Source organism: Zootoca vivipara, chromosome Z2 (genome assembly GCF_965207765.1).
Source record: "Zootoca vivipara chromosome Z2, rZooViv2.hap1.1, whole genome shotgun sequence".
In the NCBI taxonomy this organism is placed as follows: domain Eukaryota; kingdom Metazoa; phylum Chordata; class Lepidosauria; order Squamata; family Lacertidae; genus Zootoca; species Zootoca vivipara.
The window spans coordinates 41,661,799-41,680,400 of record NC_142585.1 but is presented as its reverse complement, the minus strand read 5'-3'; the positions used below and the strand labels follow the sequence as shown (position 1 = coordinate 41,680,400).

Below are 18,602 nucleotides of genomic sequence, written 5' to 3'. Positions count from 1 at the left end.
TTCATTTTTAATCATTTTTTAAATCAACACATACATTTCAATACATAGCGAAACATTTTTTCTTTGTTATTTTTGTTGACTTCTCACCCCCTTATCCATGGTGGTTTATTTCTCTCCCTCTGCAGCACCTTGTCTTCTGTCTCTTATATCTTAACACTACTATGATCTTTTAAGTTCTTCTGTTGCTAATAGTTCAAATCCTGATCATGTATTCATCATATTTCTTTAAATAGTCTGAAAAAGGCTTCCATTCTTCCACAGAAGCATGAATTTCAAAGCATAACTGTGATTTGGTTAACATTGTTTTGGGAAGTACGTGTTAGGTTGGATTCACCATTAAAAAGTCAACTTAGGTATTCAAATTTATCCCAAATCCCTGACTGCAACATGTCAGATAGATGGCTACCTACACTCTGTTAAAACCATAGGTGGGGAACCTCAGGCCATCGGCCAAATGTTGCCTTCCAGGCCCCTCTATTTAGCCCCTGAACTTTTCCCAGGCCACTTTGCTTTGTCCCCCCCTTGAGTGATTTATGCCTGCTGGGATGTGTCATTGGACTCTGATAATACCTCCTGCATGCCTGGATGGAGGATAATAAAAAAATTCCTTCAGTAGCACCTTAAAGACCAACTAAGTTTTTATTTTGGTATGAGCTTTCGTGTGCATGCACACGAAAGCTCATACCAAAATAAAAACTTAGTTGGTCTTTAAGGTGCTACTGAAGGAATTTTTTTATTTTACTTCGATCCAGACCAACACGGCTACCTACCTGTAACTGGATGGAGGATAGATAGGGCTGTGTGAGTGTGGGTAGAAACCAGCCTGCTATACAGAGGTCAAATTTACACCTGTTGCTCCACCCACTTTTCCCTCTGGTCCTGCCCACCACCCATGGCTCTTGGGAAGATTGCTGAGAAAGTGTCCTCTACCTCACCTTGAAAGACTGGACAAAGGTCCAGAGGAGGATCCGGATGGTGTAGCCCTGGCGGAGAAGCTTGATGAGCCTGGCTGCCCGAAATAGGCGGAGGAAGCTGAGGTTGATGAAATTGTCCTGTGGAGAGGAAAGGGTTTTGTGTCCTTCAGACACGGATGGGATCGGAAGCCACAGCCCGCAAAAAAGAAAAGAAAATTACCAGCTTCGCGTTCTAAGCAGCAAATCGGCCACCAGAAAACCTTCCAAAAGAAACATTTGTCAGTGCAGGTCACTCCACATGCAGCATGTTTGAGAAAACTCCTCTCCACAAGAGTCCCTCCCTTGGCTATGGAGAAGGTAGCCAAAAAAAAGGAGGGGGGGAGAGAAAGATAGAGGAATCCCTCTTATGGATTCCTGGGCTTTCAACCCTCCCACCCTACACGTTAAGGAAAAGTAATGGGGAAGTATTATCAGCTGTGATTCTGTAGGCTGTGACTAGGGGAGTCTAAAGCAGTCTGTATCAACCAAGGACCCCTCATATGTGACTGGACTACTGCACCCACCCAACCTGACCATTGGGCCATGCTGGTTTGGGGCTGATGGGAGTCAGAGTCCAAAACAACATCTAGAAGGCACCAAGCCAGGGGAGGCTCATATGAAATGAACCTACCTATGCCTAAAAACAATGTCATGAAAGGTCAGATGTGAGCCTATTCCATGCTATATTAAGGGAGAGGGCAATTTACTTCAAGGTAGTTCAAAACCATGTTAGCAGTTGAGCTTGGATTTTGTGTAAAATCTCTCCACCGCCCCGGTAGCGTTATTGTTTGATTCTGCCTTATTCTCTGATTAACAACAAATAAGTCCTCTAACTATCCAATCCAACAAAAATGATGTTGGTGTGTGAGAGCAGGCTACTTCCCATCTATTGATCAAATAGTCTCTGGGTTTGGTGTGAAGCCAATTAAATCAGAATGGGAAATTTTAGCAGCCTCGTTTCAATTTGTTTCCTTTCTAGATACATAAAAGCCCAGTTTGGGTTTCCTCAAGAACAGAGCAGGGAGAGGTACCACAGTCAGGCAGGGGCCTTGAAGGAAAGCTAAGCAGGTTAAAGACTTGTTTTTTTCCACCACCCATCATCTTTTACCATTAGTAGGGGTGGGGAACCTCGAGCCCAGGGCCCCTCGGGTCTTTCTATTTGGCTCACAATGGCACTGTTCTGCACCCTGAATGCTTTTGACCAGCTAAAACATGTCCTTCAACTCTGATCATTCATTTTGCTTGCCTGGATGGAGGACCGAGACAGATGTATGTACAAACTTGACTACTGTCCAAAGGTCAAATTTTATATCCATTGCTACATCCACTTTTGCCTCTGGCCCTGTCCACCACTGATAGGTGGGGCTCTTGGAAGATTGCCCAAAAGAAGATGTGGCCCTTGGGCAGAAAAAAGGTTCCCCACCCCTGTATACTATTAGATGCCTTCCAGTATGAAAGCTGCCTCCCCAATCCCACCCCACACACCTTGCTAATTTGAACTCAAGCGACTCACGGGTTTATCCAGCTACTTATTCATATGCCAGTCAGCTGATGGTCGCACCAGCAAGTGCTACATTCCACCAGTTCTGTCAAGATTCAAGGGAAACAGCCGCTAAGCATGCATTTGGCTTGGCCGGCAGTTTTCTGTTTGTTTCTTTTTTAAAGAGGTAAGCAGCTCAGAGTAGGGTGTCTACACCATACATGGGACTCAATCCTCAAATAAAGAGAAAAGAGGAAAGCAAAAAAGAAGAGACGCCCACCAAATGAGTAGACAACACTGAGCAAGCTCACAGCAAAGCAAAGCAAGCAAGCAAGCAAGCAAGAATTCTCCTGGGCTGCTCAAGGTGGACAAATGGAACAGCTAAGAAATCTTAGTTTCAGTTGTGTTATTTGTAAGCTGTTAATTTGTTTCCCACCCGCCCCTGCCCTCGAGTTAATATACCTGCCTTTTCTTCCCTGAAGAAGGTTCAAGGTTTCTGACAGCATCAAAACAACATAAAAATTATACTTTTTAGCAAAAAATATAAATTCAATTTGCCTTTATTTTCTTATTAAATGGCTGTATACTAGTAATAGTAATAGCAGCTTCTAATCTGCATTCGAAGACTACAATTAGGAAAGAAAAGGAATATATATGCAGGGTTGAATTCCACTTGCAATTCTGTCATTGTAAACTCAGTTTTGATGAATGAATTTAGTAACCACGTAACTTTAAATTGTGACCATTATCAGTGGCTGATGCCCTGCCACCCCTTTGGCATAACCAGAGTGCAAGTAAAAATTTGGAGCTGCTCCAAAATAGTTTTAATAAAGCATTCTTCAATATGACATGACCAACTCATTTTCCCCCCAAATACACTCCTCTAACTACTTTCTTTAAATGTGAGCTCCAGCTTCTGAGACTAAAAGTGAGCTAGAGGAAGAATATATTCTTTGTAACAAATCAATTAGCAAACTTAAATTCTCAGCTATCAAATTAAAGACCAATATGTGGCCAGGATGCTAGACTGTTGAGTGAGTGGATCTGAAGTGGGTGGAATGTCCACATCATGTTAAATTGTTAGGGCAGCCAGTGGAAGATAATTTGAACCAAGGGTCTCTACTTGGGGTTCTGTTGGACTTGGGGATTTGTGGTAGCTGCACTCCCAAACCTGCTGTTTGTTCCACATATTCAGCTCCTTTCCATAAACTGTTGTCTGCTGTTGAAGACTACATCAAAATGCAGCAGCCCTGGAAAATTAGAGTTTATCAGCATTTACAAAGCTCTCACAGTACAATTCTCAGCATCAGTTTGCAGAGAACTCAGTGGCTCGAGCAACAGAAACAGCCAGCAGAACCCACTCCTGTCCAATAAGTCCAGGCAGTCAGCATGCACAGAGAGAGGTAACTCAAGACATCTGTATTTCTAGTTTCCAACAATATTGACTATAATGTCAGTCAAGAGTGGCTCGAGACCCAGGACTCATATGGCTGGTCTCGGATTGCCTATTCTTTCACTACCTTTTAAAAAACTTTATATATATAAAAAGCTTTGATTACAACAGAGATTGTCAGTGTGATGCCTGTGAGTGAAAATATGCTCTTGGGGTATTCCCATGGCACCCATGAAGTGTCTGAGCCCCTCCAGAGGCTTAGATGTGAAGGAGGTATGTGGGAAGAATGATACTTAGAATGATCCCAGATCTGTTGTATCTGGATCTGAGTAAAAGCCTTGGAATAGGGAAGTGGGTGAGCATGTGCTGGAGGGAAGAGAGAAGGGACTAGAAGTTCACGGCACTTGCTCAAAAGCCCTTAAAGTGCAGTGCAAACCCCAGGTAACTGCTCCTATAATTTAAATGGAGGTAAATAAAGTTTTAAGTTTTCATATGTAGACTATTAACATTTCTTGAAAATAGACAGTGGTTGGGGCAAAGGGCCCAGAAAATCTTGTTGGCACACCATAGGTCAGTCAGAGTTGGGGTTTCCCCCACTGCTCTCTGAAAATCAGCCTAAATTTGCATCTACGCATATACATTAGCATATGCATATGTTATGGAAATGTTTTGTAGGCCTGTGCTCTGAGTCTTACAATTACTTAGCAATTTCCACGGTGTCAGTTTCAATAAACCAGAACAGACCCATTGAAACCAATGGATCCGCGGTAACCATGGCTGTCTGAAGCCCAATGATTTCTATGTGTGCATTCTGCACACAGCCCAATAAAGAAACAATTAATGTAATTCAAATATAAAATGTTTAACACCAGAACTAGCCTTTTAAAACCGGACCTCGGAAAAAACGAGGCAGTGAATGCAGCAAGCAAAGCATAATAATGTTGTCAAGTGTACAATGCAGATGTGAGTTCCCCCTCTCATCAGTTACAGGAAGACAAGGAATGAAGAAAGAGTAAAATGACTACTGGTAAAATGGCAGATTCTATCCAATTACCAAGTAGCCAATAAAAAGATGATGGTACAAAGCAAAGCCCAGTCACGACCCACAATGCAGCTAGACAGATAGGGAAGCTTTATTTCCCCATCACCAGTGCAATCAGAAATCTCACAAACAAGGAAAGTGAAAGCAAAACAAATATCAAGGAAAAATAAAAGAGCAAGAAATTTAAATATTTTGTTTTATAAGAAATTCAATTCAACCAACCGTGTCCTATATTTGATGTTTTCATGGATGGATATTTTGCAAGGTTATTTACAAGTTTTTGAATTTAGATAATATTTTTTGGGTTTTTTTGGTTTTGAGCGGCAGGGCAGGCAACATACAGACGGAGACATGGGTTTTTCGCATTGTATGTTGTTGATTGGATGGCGTGATTCAGCAGGAAGGGAAGGGAGAAATAAAACAGAAACAGAAAAACAAAAGAGAAAATGAGTCATTGGGAACAAAAGCATAAACTTTGTACGGGAAAGGGGAGTGAAGGTGCTTATTTTTAAAAAGTTACTTTTCTAAGAACAATAAAGCCCTGCAAGGAAACACAGTGCAATCAAACCATTTGCATTTTGTATCATAATGCAAATTAACACACACTTAACAAACACCTTTTTTTGGATGTCTTTTTATTAATATTATTATTATTCTCAGGCAAAGAGAGAGATGTCAGTTTCATAATCTGCACTCAGAGAGACCCTGTCACAAATGTTTCCACAGTTTCCTTAAGTGGCTAAAGGCCAGTTCTCACCACTGTGGGTGCTTGCCGGCTGTAACTATTTTGGAACAGGATCCAATCACATACTGGCAGATTCATGTTGCTCAGTTCTAGCTGATTAGGAGTTCTTGCACAACAAGCCTGTTCCCCACCCCCATGAACCTTTTATGATAAGGAAATTTACAGGAAAAGGCACTGGAAAGTATAATGCTTGCTCTAATGCAGGGGTTGGCAAGGCTTACCGGTCATGGGCCAAATCACTACCGTGGAGATCGTCCATGAGCCGGACCGGTGCAGTGTGACACGGAAAATTGTGTCTGCGAATGGCGCCAGAAATCACTTCTGCCCTCGCCCAGATGCCAAAAATCACACCTGTGGAGAAGCAATTTTCTTCGTCTGGGCATGTGCAGAAGTGATTTCTGGTATCTGTGCATGCACAGACGCAATTTCTGGTTTAGTGCAGTGTGCGGGGGACTCGCCGAGCAGGTGGCTCGATTTAGGGGGGGCTTGTGGGCCAGTAAAACGGTCTTTGTGGGCCTAATCTAGCCCATGGGCCGCACGTTACAGACCCCTGCTCTAATGCAACATCATATAATCTCCCCACAAACAAATCAGATTTGACATTCATGTTAAAAAGCTAACAGTGCCCTGAGACTCTGCAGTTCCTCAAATGCCCTTCTTATATGGTGTTTGGGCTAAGAGGCAAGGAGAGTCAGAAACAGGAGGGCCATCAACAACTGCAGGGTTTTTTTTCACCCTTTATTTGTTAATCTTTTTCATTCTATTGGTAGCTTTCTGAGGTCACTGAAAGGAACTCTGAGACAAACATGGAATTGTACAATTGGAAGGGATCTCCAAAGGTCATCTAATGCAATCCTCTGCAATGCAGAAATCACAGCTAAAGAAACACTGACAGAAGGCTATCCAGTCTCTTTTTTAAAAACCTTCAGAAGAGTAGAGTTCACCACCTTAGGAGGTAGTATGTTCTACTGTCAAACAGCTCTTACTCTCAGAAACTTCTTCCTAACAATCAGAATCTCCTGGTTTTAGTAGTATTCTGGAGCAGCTTGCTCCATCTTCTATGTGGCAGCCCTTCAGATATTTAAAGATGGCCTCTCAGTCTTTTCTTTCCCTATGCTAAACATGCATGCTTACATGCTAATCAAGCATAGCTACCACTAATTGTTAGAGGAACCATTTGTCATGAATATGTTCTTTCACTACCATTAGAGTCACACACCAGAGCCTACATCAGCCTGTCTCAGCACGGTTCCTCCAAATGTTGTTGGGACTACAACTCCCATCATCCCTCACTCTTGACTATGCTGGCTGGTGCTGATGGGAGTTGGAGTCCAACACTTTCTACATTAAAATTTGCCCTATGAAATGCAATTGACTCCTGCCCAAAAAGCAGTTAGTGATGTAAATCAATTTGATCCTTTGCAGTCATCGAAGTTAAATTTAAAAGTCTTCCCTGTAAATCAGTTTGAAGTGAGTGCTGTCAGGGAAACTGACATACCCCCCTTTTATTTGCCTGCAGAGATAGATAGATAGATTAGATAGATAGATAGATAGATAGATAGATAGATAGATAGATAGATAGATAGATAGATGATAGATAGATAGATATAGATGATAGATAGAAGAAAGAGAATTCAAAGCACTCACAGAGGAAATTACAAATGACACAATAATGATGCTAAAAGAAAAACAAAATTATCAACACATTTTTTCTCTCTCCTTTTATCTTTATGCTTTTGCACTTCTGCTGGTTGCTGAGCCACTCCTGGGGGGGGGAGGGGGAGAAAGGGCAGTGGATGACCAGGTGAGCTGGTATTCTTGGAGGATGGTACTAGCTCTTGGATAGCTGCCCTGGAATACAAGCTGAACTCCATATCCCTGAAGCTTGCTGTTCTTCTCAGAAGTGGCCCTGTCCACGTAGCTGTGAGCTGTGTGGTCAAACTAAAGTCATGCCCAGATTACCTCCCAAGATTCCTCATCCTATTCGTGAGAACACAGGGTATCCAATGCTAACTCTACTTAGAGATGACCCACTGAAATTTTTAGGAATGGCTAACTTAAGTACAGTAACGGACCCACACTGAGTAAAACTTAGTTGGCTGCAACCCATAGGTCTATCAAGCTCAGTTATGTCTAGGTTTACTGGTCACAGTTCTCCAGGGTATCAGAAAGGGATCACTCCTATGCTCTAACACTGAGGTACTGCTCTTCCATATGCCTAGCTTTGACCATAGAAAATTGCCTTCTTCTAGGGCAGATCATAGGGCGTGCTATGGTCCATGGGGTCACGAAGAGTCGGACACGACTAAACGACTAAACAACAACAACAGGGCAGATTATATTTTTCAACTATCTCAATATTTGTCTACTTTGAATGGTAGTGGCTTTCTAGGGTCTCAGACAGAATTCCTCTTCTCCCTCCCCAAAACCTTGTTCCATTTTAATTTCATTTCACTGAATTTCACCAACAGTTCCCCCCCTTTTTTCTGGGATGGGGTTTACTATTGTCAGTGGAAATAGCACAACTTCCTTATATTTTCCTAAGGTCTTGGCAAGTGGCTCTAGCAGATTTTATGTTGGCTGCCATTTTGAATCCTTTTGCTGCCCAAAAGCTTTTGTTGCTGCAAGATATTGTGTGGTATGTGTGTGGTGGCCACACAAAAATGCTGGAGAATATTCTGAGAAATCCTGCAAAGTGGACCACATTTTCTACGCGTGAGGGGGATGTGTGCAAAAGAGACAGAAAATTTCAGCAATTCTGTTTACTGAGAAATTTTAGCTCAGCTCTGAGTAAAATTCCTGAATGGATACATCATAACAATGGGGTCCGAACATTCCAAAACTGCTGAGCGTGGACAGAGCAACTGGGAGAGAGCAGATCAGGTGGGAATGGTTGCATACACAAATATCTCCTGCCTTCCTTCAGTGTTCAGAGACATAATTTCATAAAATGCATGTTGACAGTAAAAGAATATAAATTACTGGCATGTTGAGAGTAAAATACAATAATACCTCCTGCCTTCCTTCACTGTTCAGAGACATAGTTTCATAAAAGTCATGTTGACAGTAAAAGAATATAAATGACTGGCATGTTGACAGTAAAATACAATAAATTCAAACCACAGATGGTTGAAAAATACATCATTGTACTGGTGACCAAACCAATTCAAAATATATTCAGTACTGCCTGGGATAACCCTGTTGGGGGGTTTACAAAATTATCATTTCACTTCTATACATCTATACCAGCAATGATTTCTTGGCTGGGTGGCCAGCTCCAGAGAGGGAAAAGGATGTGGCTTCCAAGACTAGCAGAGAGTACGTAGCTTCCAAAAGCGGTTTGCTGTGTGGGTCAGAGTTGCAAGGCTAGCTTCCTGGCAGGTGGGTCACCATTTGTTACTGGTAGGGAGAGGAGCAGGGTGGCAGGCAGGTCAGCATGGTACAAATGCACTGGCAAAGTCAATCTGGCACTGCTGTTGGTGCATTTGCCCTGTATGAATCTTCCTGCTGCCTTGCCCCTCTCACTCACCAGTAAGCAACAGCGATCCATCTGCTGGGAAGCTGGCATAGAGTGGCACTTCTCCATACAGTGAGCTGCTTCTGGCTCTACCACAGTGCAAGGGATGCCTAAGAAGGCTAAGGATGCTTCATTCTGCACCAGTCAAATTCCTCTTGCAGATTAAGGGAGCACATTAAAAGTGCTCTGCTGGAGTCCCCTAACGGTAAAGGCAAAGAGACCCCTGAGTGTTAGCTCCAGTCGTGACCAACTCTGGGGTTGCGGCACTCATCTCGCTTTACTGGCCGAGGGAGCCAGCGTACAGCTTCTGGGTCATGTGGCCAGCATGACTAAGCCGCTTCTGGTGAACCAGAGCAGTGCATGGAAATGCCGTTTTACCTTCCTGCCAGAGTGGTACCTGTTTATCTACTTGCACTTTGAGGTGCTTTTGAACTGCTAGGTTGGCAGGAGCAAGGACCGAGCAACAGGAGCTCACCCCATCGTGTGGATTCGAACCGCCAACCTTCTGATCGGTAAGCCCTAGGCCCTGTAGTTTAACCCACAGCGCCCAATCCAAAAGCCAGCACTGTCTACGATTCAGCCAAGATCTCTTTCTTTCCCACCCCATCCATTCTCCTAGGGTCTAACTAGCCTGTGTTACAATAACCACTCTTTTTTTCTTTTTCTTTGTTATTAATGTTTCTATTCAAAGAAGATTTTTAAGCCTTTTCCCAGCCGATGTCTCAGTAAAGCAACTGTCCTCCATTTAAATGCCTTTCATAAAAATTTAACAAGATGTTTTTTACACTACACAAAATTTACAGCAGCAATAAAACATCAGTAAAAATCTCAATAAATACTGATTAGTAAAAAGATAATTTACTATGTAGTAATTAGTACTGAAAGAGGGGGAAACCCTCCTATTGGTGCCACTGGTGCTAATTGCCAGGGTGCGTGTTCACCAAGAACTCAGCTGGGAAAGGAATGCTAAAATCTTCTCTCTTCATGTGCTGTGGTGCTGATGATTATTCTCCTCTGCATCTGGAATTTTATTTATTTATTTAAAATCAGTGACAAGATTGCTCATCACATTGTTATTGTCTGGCCCTCTGATTCTGTGTGCAATTTAGGAGAAGGATCTGGGATTTCAGGACCTGCTGGGGAATGACCAAAAGTGCACTGCCATAGACAGGAGAAAGAGGTTAAGAAAGAGCAATTGAAATAAAAACATACATATTTCAAAGATGAGCACAAAACCAATTGTTCCTAACAAAGCAGAAGGACATGGTCAAGGAAGAAGCAAATATGAGGAGTGAGGAACCTGTGTCCCTCCATCTGTTGTTGGATTCCATCTCCCATCAGCCATCCAATGGTCAGGGATGGTGGGAGTTGGAGAGTCCAGGAACAGCGAAGCCTTTACCAACCACAGGCCTCCAAGAGGCTGTTGTTGATCCCCAACTCCCATCTACCCCAACCTGCATGGCCAAAGTCTAGTTGGGCAACAGGTTATGGAAAGGATGACCTGAACTATTTGGAAAGGGTTTACAAAATGGCATTGACTTCAAAGAATATGCTGGGGACTATTTAATGCAGCTATGGCACCTTCCACCATAAATTATGCAAATTAAATGCATTTGAAATTGGGTTCCTGGTCCATCAGATGGATTGGGCAAGTGCCCTTAAAGGAACTAACTCTTAACCCTGACCACTAGGATCTCTACTAGCACAGCACTCCTCCTAGTTTCCTGAAATATTGTTCAAGCTTATCATTTTCTTGAGGACTAGAAACTTTTGGAGGGGGGAGAGCAAAGAAAACAAAAAGGTGCAATTCCCAGTGGGTTGTATCCAATTAAGTTATACTCAGTGTAGACCCACTGAAGTGAACTTTAGTTAGTCATGACCATCATAGAATCATAGTTGGAAGAGACCACAAGGGCCATCCAGTCCAACCCCCTGCCAAGCAGGAAACACCATCAAAGCATTCCTGACAGATGGCTGTCAAGCCTCCGCTTAAAGACCTCCAAAGAAGGAGACTCCACCACACTCCATCAATTTTCTGTGTAAGACTACATTGGATACGACCCATGGTATTGAACTATATCTTCAAATACCAAATTCCATACTTGGGCTTACTTTTGTATGGAATCACAGAATAGACCCAGTCCTCTTTCCACCTAAATAACTCTGCTAAGTGACAGAAGAGCATTATTTATTTATTTAAAAAAAATGAAGGTCAGTGCAGATGAAATTATGTAACACAGACCCTTAAATTAGCACTAAGGGACTGGGACCAGGTTGGGAAATTACACACAGACCCTGTGCTCCAGACTCTTCTCTACTGCAGACAAATCCCCCCCCCCCTGCAGACAAATTCCTGAACCAATCCCCTTTCCTATGGTTCGAGGAGGGAACCAGGCAGTTTGAGACAAGACACTGTGGTCACTCTGGTGGAATCTTCACGGTCCTGGGAATTAGGTGATCCTGCAAAGGGGAATCCCATTCTCTGAAGGCCTTTGCACAGGAGAGAGGAGAGGTTGACTTTAACCATGGTTAATACAAAACCAATACTAATTATGGGACATAATATCTAGCCATGGTAAAGAATCATGGGAGAATCCTGTGCATGTAGAGAGGCTGAGAGGAAGGGGAAGGGGGCATGTGATTCCATAACCTGCTCCTGTTTACTTACTCTAGTAACCAACTAACACTATATACCATTTACACAAGGAGTACATAAATCCCCCCCTTAATATTTATCCTACAGTAAATTTACATTGCAATCGTTGAATGTTGGCTTTGCAGCTTAGGTTCCTTCTATCATTTCTCCCATTCTTCTGACAGACATAATTTCATAATGACCCACCAACAGACTGATGAGAAGATCATTTGGCCTGCATTTCCCCCTGAAACTATTTTGTTGGCTAAAGAAAGCAAGTTTGCACAGTCTGTACTCACCGCAATCTCTGTTACTAAAATATCAGTAATACTTCCCAAGACTGTGACAAAATCAAAGATGTTCCAGGCATCACGAAAATAATTCTGTAAGATTAAAAGCAACAACAAGCAGCATTACTCAGAAGTTTAAACTGCATGCTAGGCTGCAATCCTCACCCCCACTTACCTGACAGTGAACCCCATTTAATTCAATGGGAGTTACACCTGAGTAGACATGGGTAGGCTTGCAACCTAAGTCAGTTCTCTCCAATCTGACGCCTTTCAGATGTTGGTGGACTACAACTCCCATAATCCCTGACCATCAGCTATGCTGTCTGGGACAGATTAAGTAGAAGTTGAACGACATCTGGAAAGCACCAGGTTAGTGATGGCTGATCTAAGTCATTTCTCTGGAAACTGCAGACCTCAATAATTTGTTGTGTGCACCATGCAGTTTGATGGGAAGAGTGAGTTTTCTTTGTTACTTTTGTACCACCACCCCTGAATTGCAATTTAGTTAGGAGGATCTCTAAAACTAATTGCAGAATTGCAGCAGCCTCAAAGAACCACAAATCCTACAAGCCTACAAAATATTTTACGTCATCTGCTAAGAGGCTAGCAGCCTAAATTTTTATGCTGGATGCAGAGAAGGGGAGGCATCCTTCTTAGTTTGATCTATGGTCTTGACTAGGGAATGAGCAGAATATAAAAAGAGCCCACCCAGACTAGCATCTTCTTCTCACAGGGGTCAACCATGTGCTCCAATAGGAAGCCCTCAAGGAGGACCTGAGCACTTGTGATTCCTGTCAACTTGTATTCAGAGACCAACTAATTCTAGTTTCCTCCCCATTGCCATTCTCATTGCTAACAGGCAGTGCTACTCTCTTGCACTGGTTATAAGTAAGAAGCCAGGCAGATGGAGACTGGTTGGGAACAGAGTGAGGTTGGTGGGGCAGTGTCCCATTCACCCTAATGCAGCAACCTCCACTGATCAAGAGACGTAATGGAGCAGCCTTCAGGCTTCCAATAGTGGAGGCAGAACATACCCATTGGGAGGCAATGGCTTTGGAAAGGCCACAGATTTTCCCCACTCCTGCTTGACAAAATTCAGCAATAAAACAAAATAGAATGGTACACTTTTTGAAACAAAACCAAATTATTGGGAACAGCAAAAACCCAGGGAGAAATATGAAGAAGTGGAATTCCAGCATTTCTGGTGCTGGATGAGAGAGGACAATGAAAGAAGACAGCTCATACCAGGGCGCCAAAGGCAATGATCTTCAGCACACACTCCAGAGAAAACATGGATGTAAACACAATGTTGAGGCATTTCAGCATATCTTCATATGGCTGTGGGGCACCATAGAACTAAATCAAAGAGAAAGAAAACACGTTACTGGAAAACATGGGTTGCAATCACTCATGCATTGCAGGGTGTTGACTACTAGATGATCTTTGCAGACCCAACCATACAATCCTTCTGTAAAGGGTTTTTTTAAAATTTAGTTTCATCCTCGCTATTCTTTTTTTTAATAGTTTGTTATTAATGATTTTGTTGTGTTACAAAATAGACAAATACAGGTAAAACTCGGAAAATTAGAATATTGTCAAAAAGTGCATTTATTTCAGTAATGCAACTTAAAAGGTGAAACCAATATATGAGATAGAAGCATGGCACGCAAAGCAAGATATGTCAAGCCTTTATTTGTTGTAATTGTAATTATTTGCCATTAGGCGGGTCAATTATAAATGGAATGGAATTAATGAAATGTAATAGCGATGTTTATTTTTGTATTATTGTAACTATTTGTTTGATTACTGTGGAATTTCCAAAAGAAAGCATTTGTCAAAATTAAAAGGAAAATAAAAAATAATAAGTTGCATTGCTGAAATCAATGCACTTTTCGATGATATTCTAATTTTCTGAGTTTCACCTGTAAGTGGAGAAAAGCACAACTGGGGGTAAAGAGAGGAGAAAGAGGAAGAGTGATGGGGGGTTGTTCTTTGTTCTACTGCCTAGTGTTAATGTAGGGGTTTGTGTCAGCATCATGTGGATAGGTCCTTTGTATATATATTGATTTGTATGCTGTTGCGGTGGGGATAGGTCATTGTCCTGTTGTGCTGTGATATGATAAAGGGGAACCACACTGGGGTGAAGGGATCCTTTTTTTCTTGTCCTTGTGCTAATTTAAGTTTGCTGGTTAACTTTTCTAGTAGGGCAGATTCCCATGCATTTTGGTACCAGTGTTCTATGTTCACTCCTGAGGGCCTTTCCAGTGTCTGGTATCTACAATATATAAAATATTACTCCAAGACACCACAATTAAAAATCAATTAGAACGCATAATAGGATACGAAATAAACGCTACCCAATGGTAAAAAAAATGTGGTCTAAACCGCCATTTAAATTCATCTTAGTCAAAAGAGAGAGAACACTCTGAAACTTATCTACAATGCTACCTAACACCAAAGAGGTTTTCACTAATATACCCAGGAACCTCATCTAAATGCTGGAGAGGCTGCACCTCCATAGGCACATAACTCCCCTTGTGGTGGGAATGCCCCAAAATGCAATCCTTTTGGATATCAGTGCTGCAGAAAAATCTCCAAAATAACAAAACAGGTAGTAGAAGTAACTCCAGAATCAGCCTTATTAAATATCTTCCAGGATAACAATGCACATGCACATGACAAGGAACTCATAAGTCACTTACTCACAACAGCAAGAAACACCCTCCTACTTATTCTTTATTGTTGAAGTTTGTTAATGTTCATGCAGAAGCCAGGAGACGTATTGCCTTTGTTTCCATCATAGCAGGGATGTGGAAAAATGTGGCCCTCCAGATGTTGTGGAACTACAACTTCCATCACCCTTAATCATTGGCCATGGTGGCAGGGGTTGATGAGAGTTAGTCAAACAACACTTGGCTGGTCAGAGGTTCCCTGCCCGTGCATTAAGAACATGTGACGAGCCTGTTGGATCAGGCCAGTGTCCAATCTAGGTCCAGCATCCTGTTCTTACAGTGGCCAACCAGATGCTTATAGGAAGTTTGAAAGCAGGACCTCAGTGCAACATCACTCTCCCCTCCTGCAGGTTCCAGGAGCTGGTATTCAGAAGCTTATGGCCTCCAACAATAGAGGGAGAACATGATCATCAAGGTCAGTAGCAGTTGATAACCCATTTCACTAAGTACTCTGAATTATCACACCATGGCTTGTCACTGTAACTCTCACGAGAACTGCTAGCTCCCCTGCCCCCTTAAAAAAAAGGCAAGGAAATCAGCAACCTTCATCATCAGCACGATGGTGTTGAGTGCGATCATGACCATGATGAAATACTCGAAAGGAGGAGACACCACAAACTTCCACATCTTGTACTGGAACGACTGCTTGTTTTGAGGCATGTAGCGGGTCAGGGGTTTGGCACTTATGGCAAAGTCTATACAGGCCCTCTATAACAAAAGGAAGAGAGTGGGTGAAATCAATAGAGAAAAAGATCTGCTCACAGTTTTCACCTGCATCCAGAGTTAAGGAAAAGCTTCCAGATCCACAGTTAGCTCCTTCTTTACATGCCTAGCCAGAAGTAAGCTATGAGGAAGGGTCATAGCTCAGTGGTAGAGCATATGCTTTGCATGGAGAAGACCCCAGGTTCATTCCCTGGCATTTCCAGGTAGGGCTGAGAGAAAACTCTGCCTGAAATTCTGGAGAGTCATCAGCCAGTCAAGGCAGACTGTACTGAGCTACCTTTTTTAAGTGTCTGACAGTATACAGTAAAACAGCTTCTTATTAGGGGAAGGGTCATAGCTCAGTGGTAAGAGCATCTGCTTTGCATGCTCCCAGTAGGGCTGGGAGAGACTCACTCCCTGAAACCTTGCCAGCCAGTGTGGACAGTACCAAGCAAGATGGACCAATGGTCTGACTCTGTATCAGACAGCTTCCAATGTTAGCACAATGGGATGGGTTAAACTGCAGGTGGCCTGGCATATAATGAAAATACTTTGATTTGCAAATTGATATCAAGATATCTAATTTTGTCAGGGAGGCAAAAATCCCTCGTGGCAAAAAAAGAGCCTTTCCCCATCTGGTATCCTGAGAGAGTACCTCATTTTTCTCAAGGCTGCATTCAGACATCACTTTGTCACCCTGCTCCTGGAAGGTGATGATGATCAAAGCCACAAAGATGTTCACGAAGAAAAAGGGGAAGACGACAAAATACACCACATAGAAGATGGACATCTCCATCCGGTACCCAGGGCTTGGGCCTTGGTTCTCATACGTTGCATCAACAGAATGCTTTAAAACACTGTGAGGAGGCAGAGAAGGAGCGGGCAGAGATTTGGATGAATGTCTGTAACCCTGCATCTACTTTGCATGCAGAAGGACCCAGGGTTTGGGAAATACTCTTGTCTGAACCCCACCCCCCACCCACCCCAAGGCACTAAAGTGCCATACAAACTTACGTTGGCCATCCCTCTCCTGTGGAGACAGTGAAGAGTGTCAACAGAGCCCAGAGGACATTGTCATAGTGGAATTCGTATTTCTTCCATTGCCTGGGCTGAGCTTGCACATCGTCTTTTGCATAATCGAGATACTGGCCCCTGGAAGAAAGATGGGACACAGAATCAAAACAGGAGAATGTGGAGCTGGGCCTCTCTTATGATCGGTGCTATCACCCTCCATGGGTCACCATCCCTCAAATATGCTGCCTCCATTAACCACCATTGTAATTATTTACTGCTCCTTCCTCAGAATGTAAGTTTAGCATTGTTAGTGTGGACAAATGCTAAACTATACAGCATCAAAGGTTGACTCTGTATAAGGCAGAATCCTGTTTGCAACTGCATATTCAAAGGCTTCAGTATGATCTGGAAAGCTGATTGCTCCAGATTGTGTGGAATTTTTTGCATAAACAAGGGCTCTATTCTTGCAGATGCTCATGCTATATATGTGTGGATGCCAAGCTCATCACCCCATGTGGTCAAGGGTGGAGGCAGTCACGTGGTCTCATTCATGCATTGGTCGACATGTGGGTGAAAACTTCTGAACGGGGTGTTTGTGTTAGGAATAGAAGATGAGCCTGCTGGATCAGCCAGTGGCCCATCTAGTCCAACATCCTGTTCTCACAATGGCCAACCAGAAGCCTATGGAAAGCCTGTAAGCAGTGCTCTCTGCTCCAGCAACTCTTCTTCGGGATACTACCTTTGACTGTGGAGGCAGAACACAGGTAGTAGCCATTAATAAAGATCCTCCATGAATTTGTCTTTTAAAGCCATCCAAGTTGATGGCTACAGGTAGGTAGCCGTGTTGGTCTGGGTCGAAGTAAAATAAAAAAATTCCTTCAGTAGCACCTTAAAGACCAACTAAGTTTTTATTTTGGTATGAGCTTTCGTGTGCTTCTGAAGAAGTGTGCATGCACACGAAAGCTCATCTATATATATAAAGTCCATGTTGTCCCTGCGTCCAGTTGTCCCGTGTGTCCCTGGGGTACTGCGCATGTGCCCCAGGGATACAGGGATTGGACAGCAGAGACTGCGCGCGCGCACTCTCCCCCCACTCTGCCTCCTCCAACCGCCGCTCCCGCCGGACACCGCCTCACTGCAGGGCACGTCAGGGAAGCGAGGGTGGAGGCCGGCGAAGGCCTCCTCACAACCCTCCCTGGCCGTGAGGAGCGGCGGTTGGAGGAGGCGGGGGGGAGAGTGCACGCGTCCTTCCTGTCGGCGGCTGGGGGAGAGGAAGGAAGGAGGAGAAAGCAGCGCTTTCTCCTCCTCCGTTCCTGTCCCCCTGCCGCCGACAGCAAGGACAGGTCCCAGGGTTCGGAGAAGCGCTGCGCAAGCGCTTCTCCGAACCCTGGGATGTCTGTTTCCTGTCGGCGGTTGCGGGAGAGGAACGGAGGAGGAGAAAGCAGCGCTTTCTCCTCCTCCGTTCCTGTCCCCCTGCCACCGACAGCAAGGACAGGTCCCAGGGTTCGGAGAAGCGCTGCGCAAGCGCTTCTCCGAACCCCAGGATTCTAGCGCCCGTTATTGAACGGGCTGAAAACCACTAGTACCAAAATAAAAACTTAGTTGGTCTTTAAGGTGCTACTGAAGGAATTTTTTTATTTAAGTTGATGGCTATCACTAACGTATGTGGGAGCGAGTTCCATAGTCTAACTCTGCATTGCATGAAGAAGTATCTTCTTTTGTTTGTCCTAAATCTTCCAGCATTCAAGTAGGACCTGAGCAAAAAAAAAAGCCCTCTCTCCTCCTGAGGTTTCCACCAACTGGTCACCAGAAGCATACTGCTTCTGATAGTGGGGATAGAATATAGGCATCAGGGTTAATAGCCATTGACCCTGATGGCTACATCCTATCTCCACAGTTGGTGGGTGGTATTCTTCTGAATCATTGGCCTGCTTGCCACTCATGGAACCAATGAGCAAGTAGGCAATGGCAGCTACTTCTCCTCTTCCTGCTCACCACTACAGTTTTTGTTATCTGCTTGTTCACTCCCTCTGGGCATGAGGGAGAGGCCAGCAGTCTGCAAATAGTAAAGAGATGCAGGAGATCCAGGAGGCTCTTGT

At 43.5% G+C, this 18,602-nt stretch overlaps 1 protein-coding gene across 9 annotated transcripts in view; it reads right to left on the bottom strand.

The window, feature by feature from the left end:
- CACNA1B (calcium voltage-gated channel subunit alpha1 B) overlaps positions 1 to 18,602 on the bottom strand; it is a 326,623-nt gene that overhangs the window by 50,341 nt on the left and 257,680 nt on the right. For all 9 annotated transcript variants that reach the window (XM_088664972.1, XM_088664973.1, XM_088664966.1 and 6 more), the window contains 6 exons: positions 16,504 to 16,641; positions 16,145 to 16,346; positions 15,331 to 15,495; positions 13,301 to 13,411; positions 12,065 to 12,148; positions 936 to 1,052 (listed from right to left, as the gene is read on the bottom strand). In XM_088664972.1, coding sequence (XP_088521098.1) covers positions 936 to 1,052; positions 12,065 to 12,148; positions 13,301 to 13,411; positions 15,331 to 15,495; positions 16,145 to 16,346; positions 16,504 to 16,641 — 817 coding nt within the window. The remainder of the gene's footprint in view (positions 1 to 935; positions 1,053 to 12,064; positions 12,149 to 13,300; positions 13,412 to 15,330; positions 15,496 to 16,144; positions 16,347 to 16,503; positions 16,642 to 18,602) is intronic.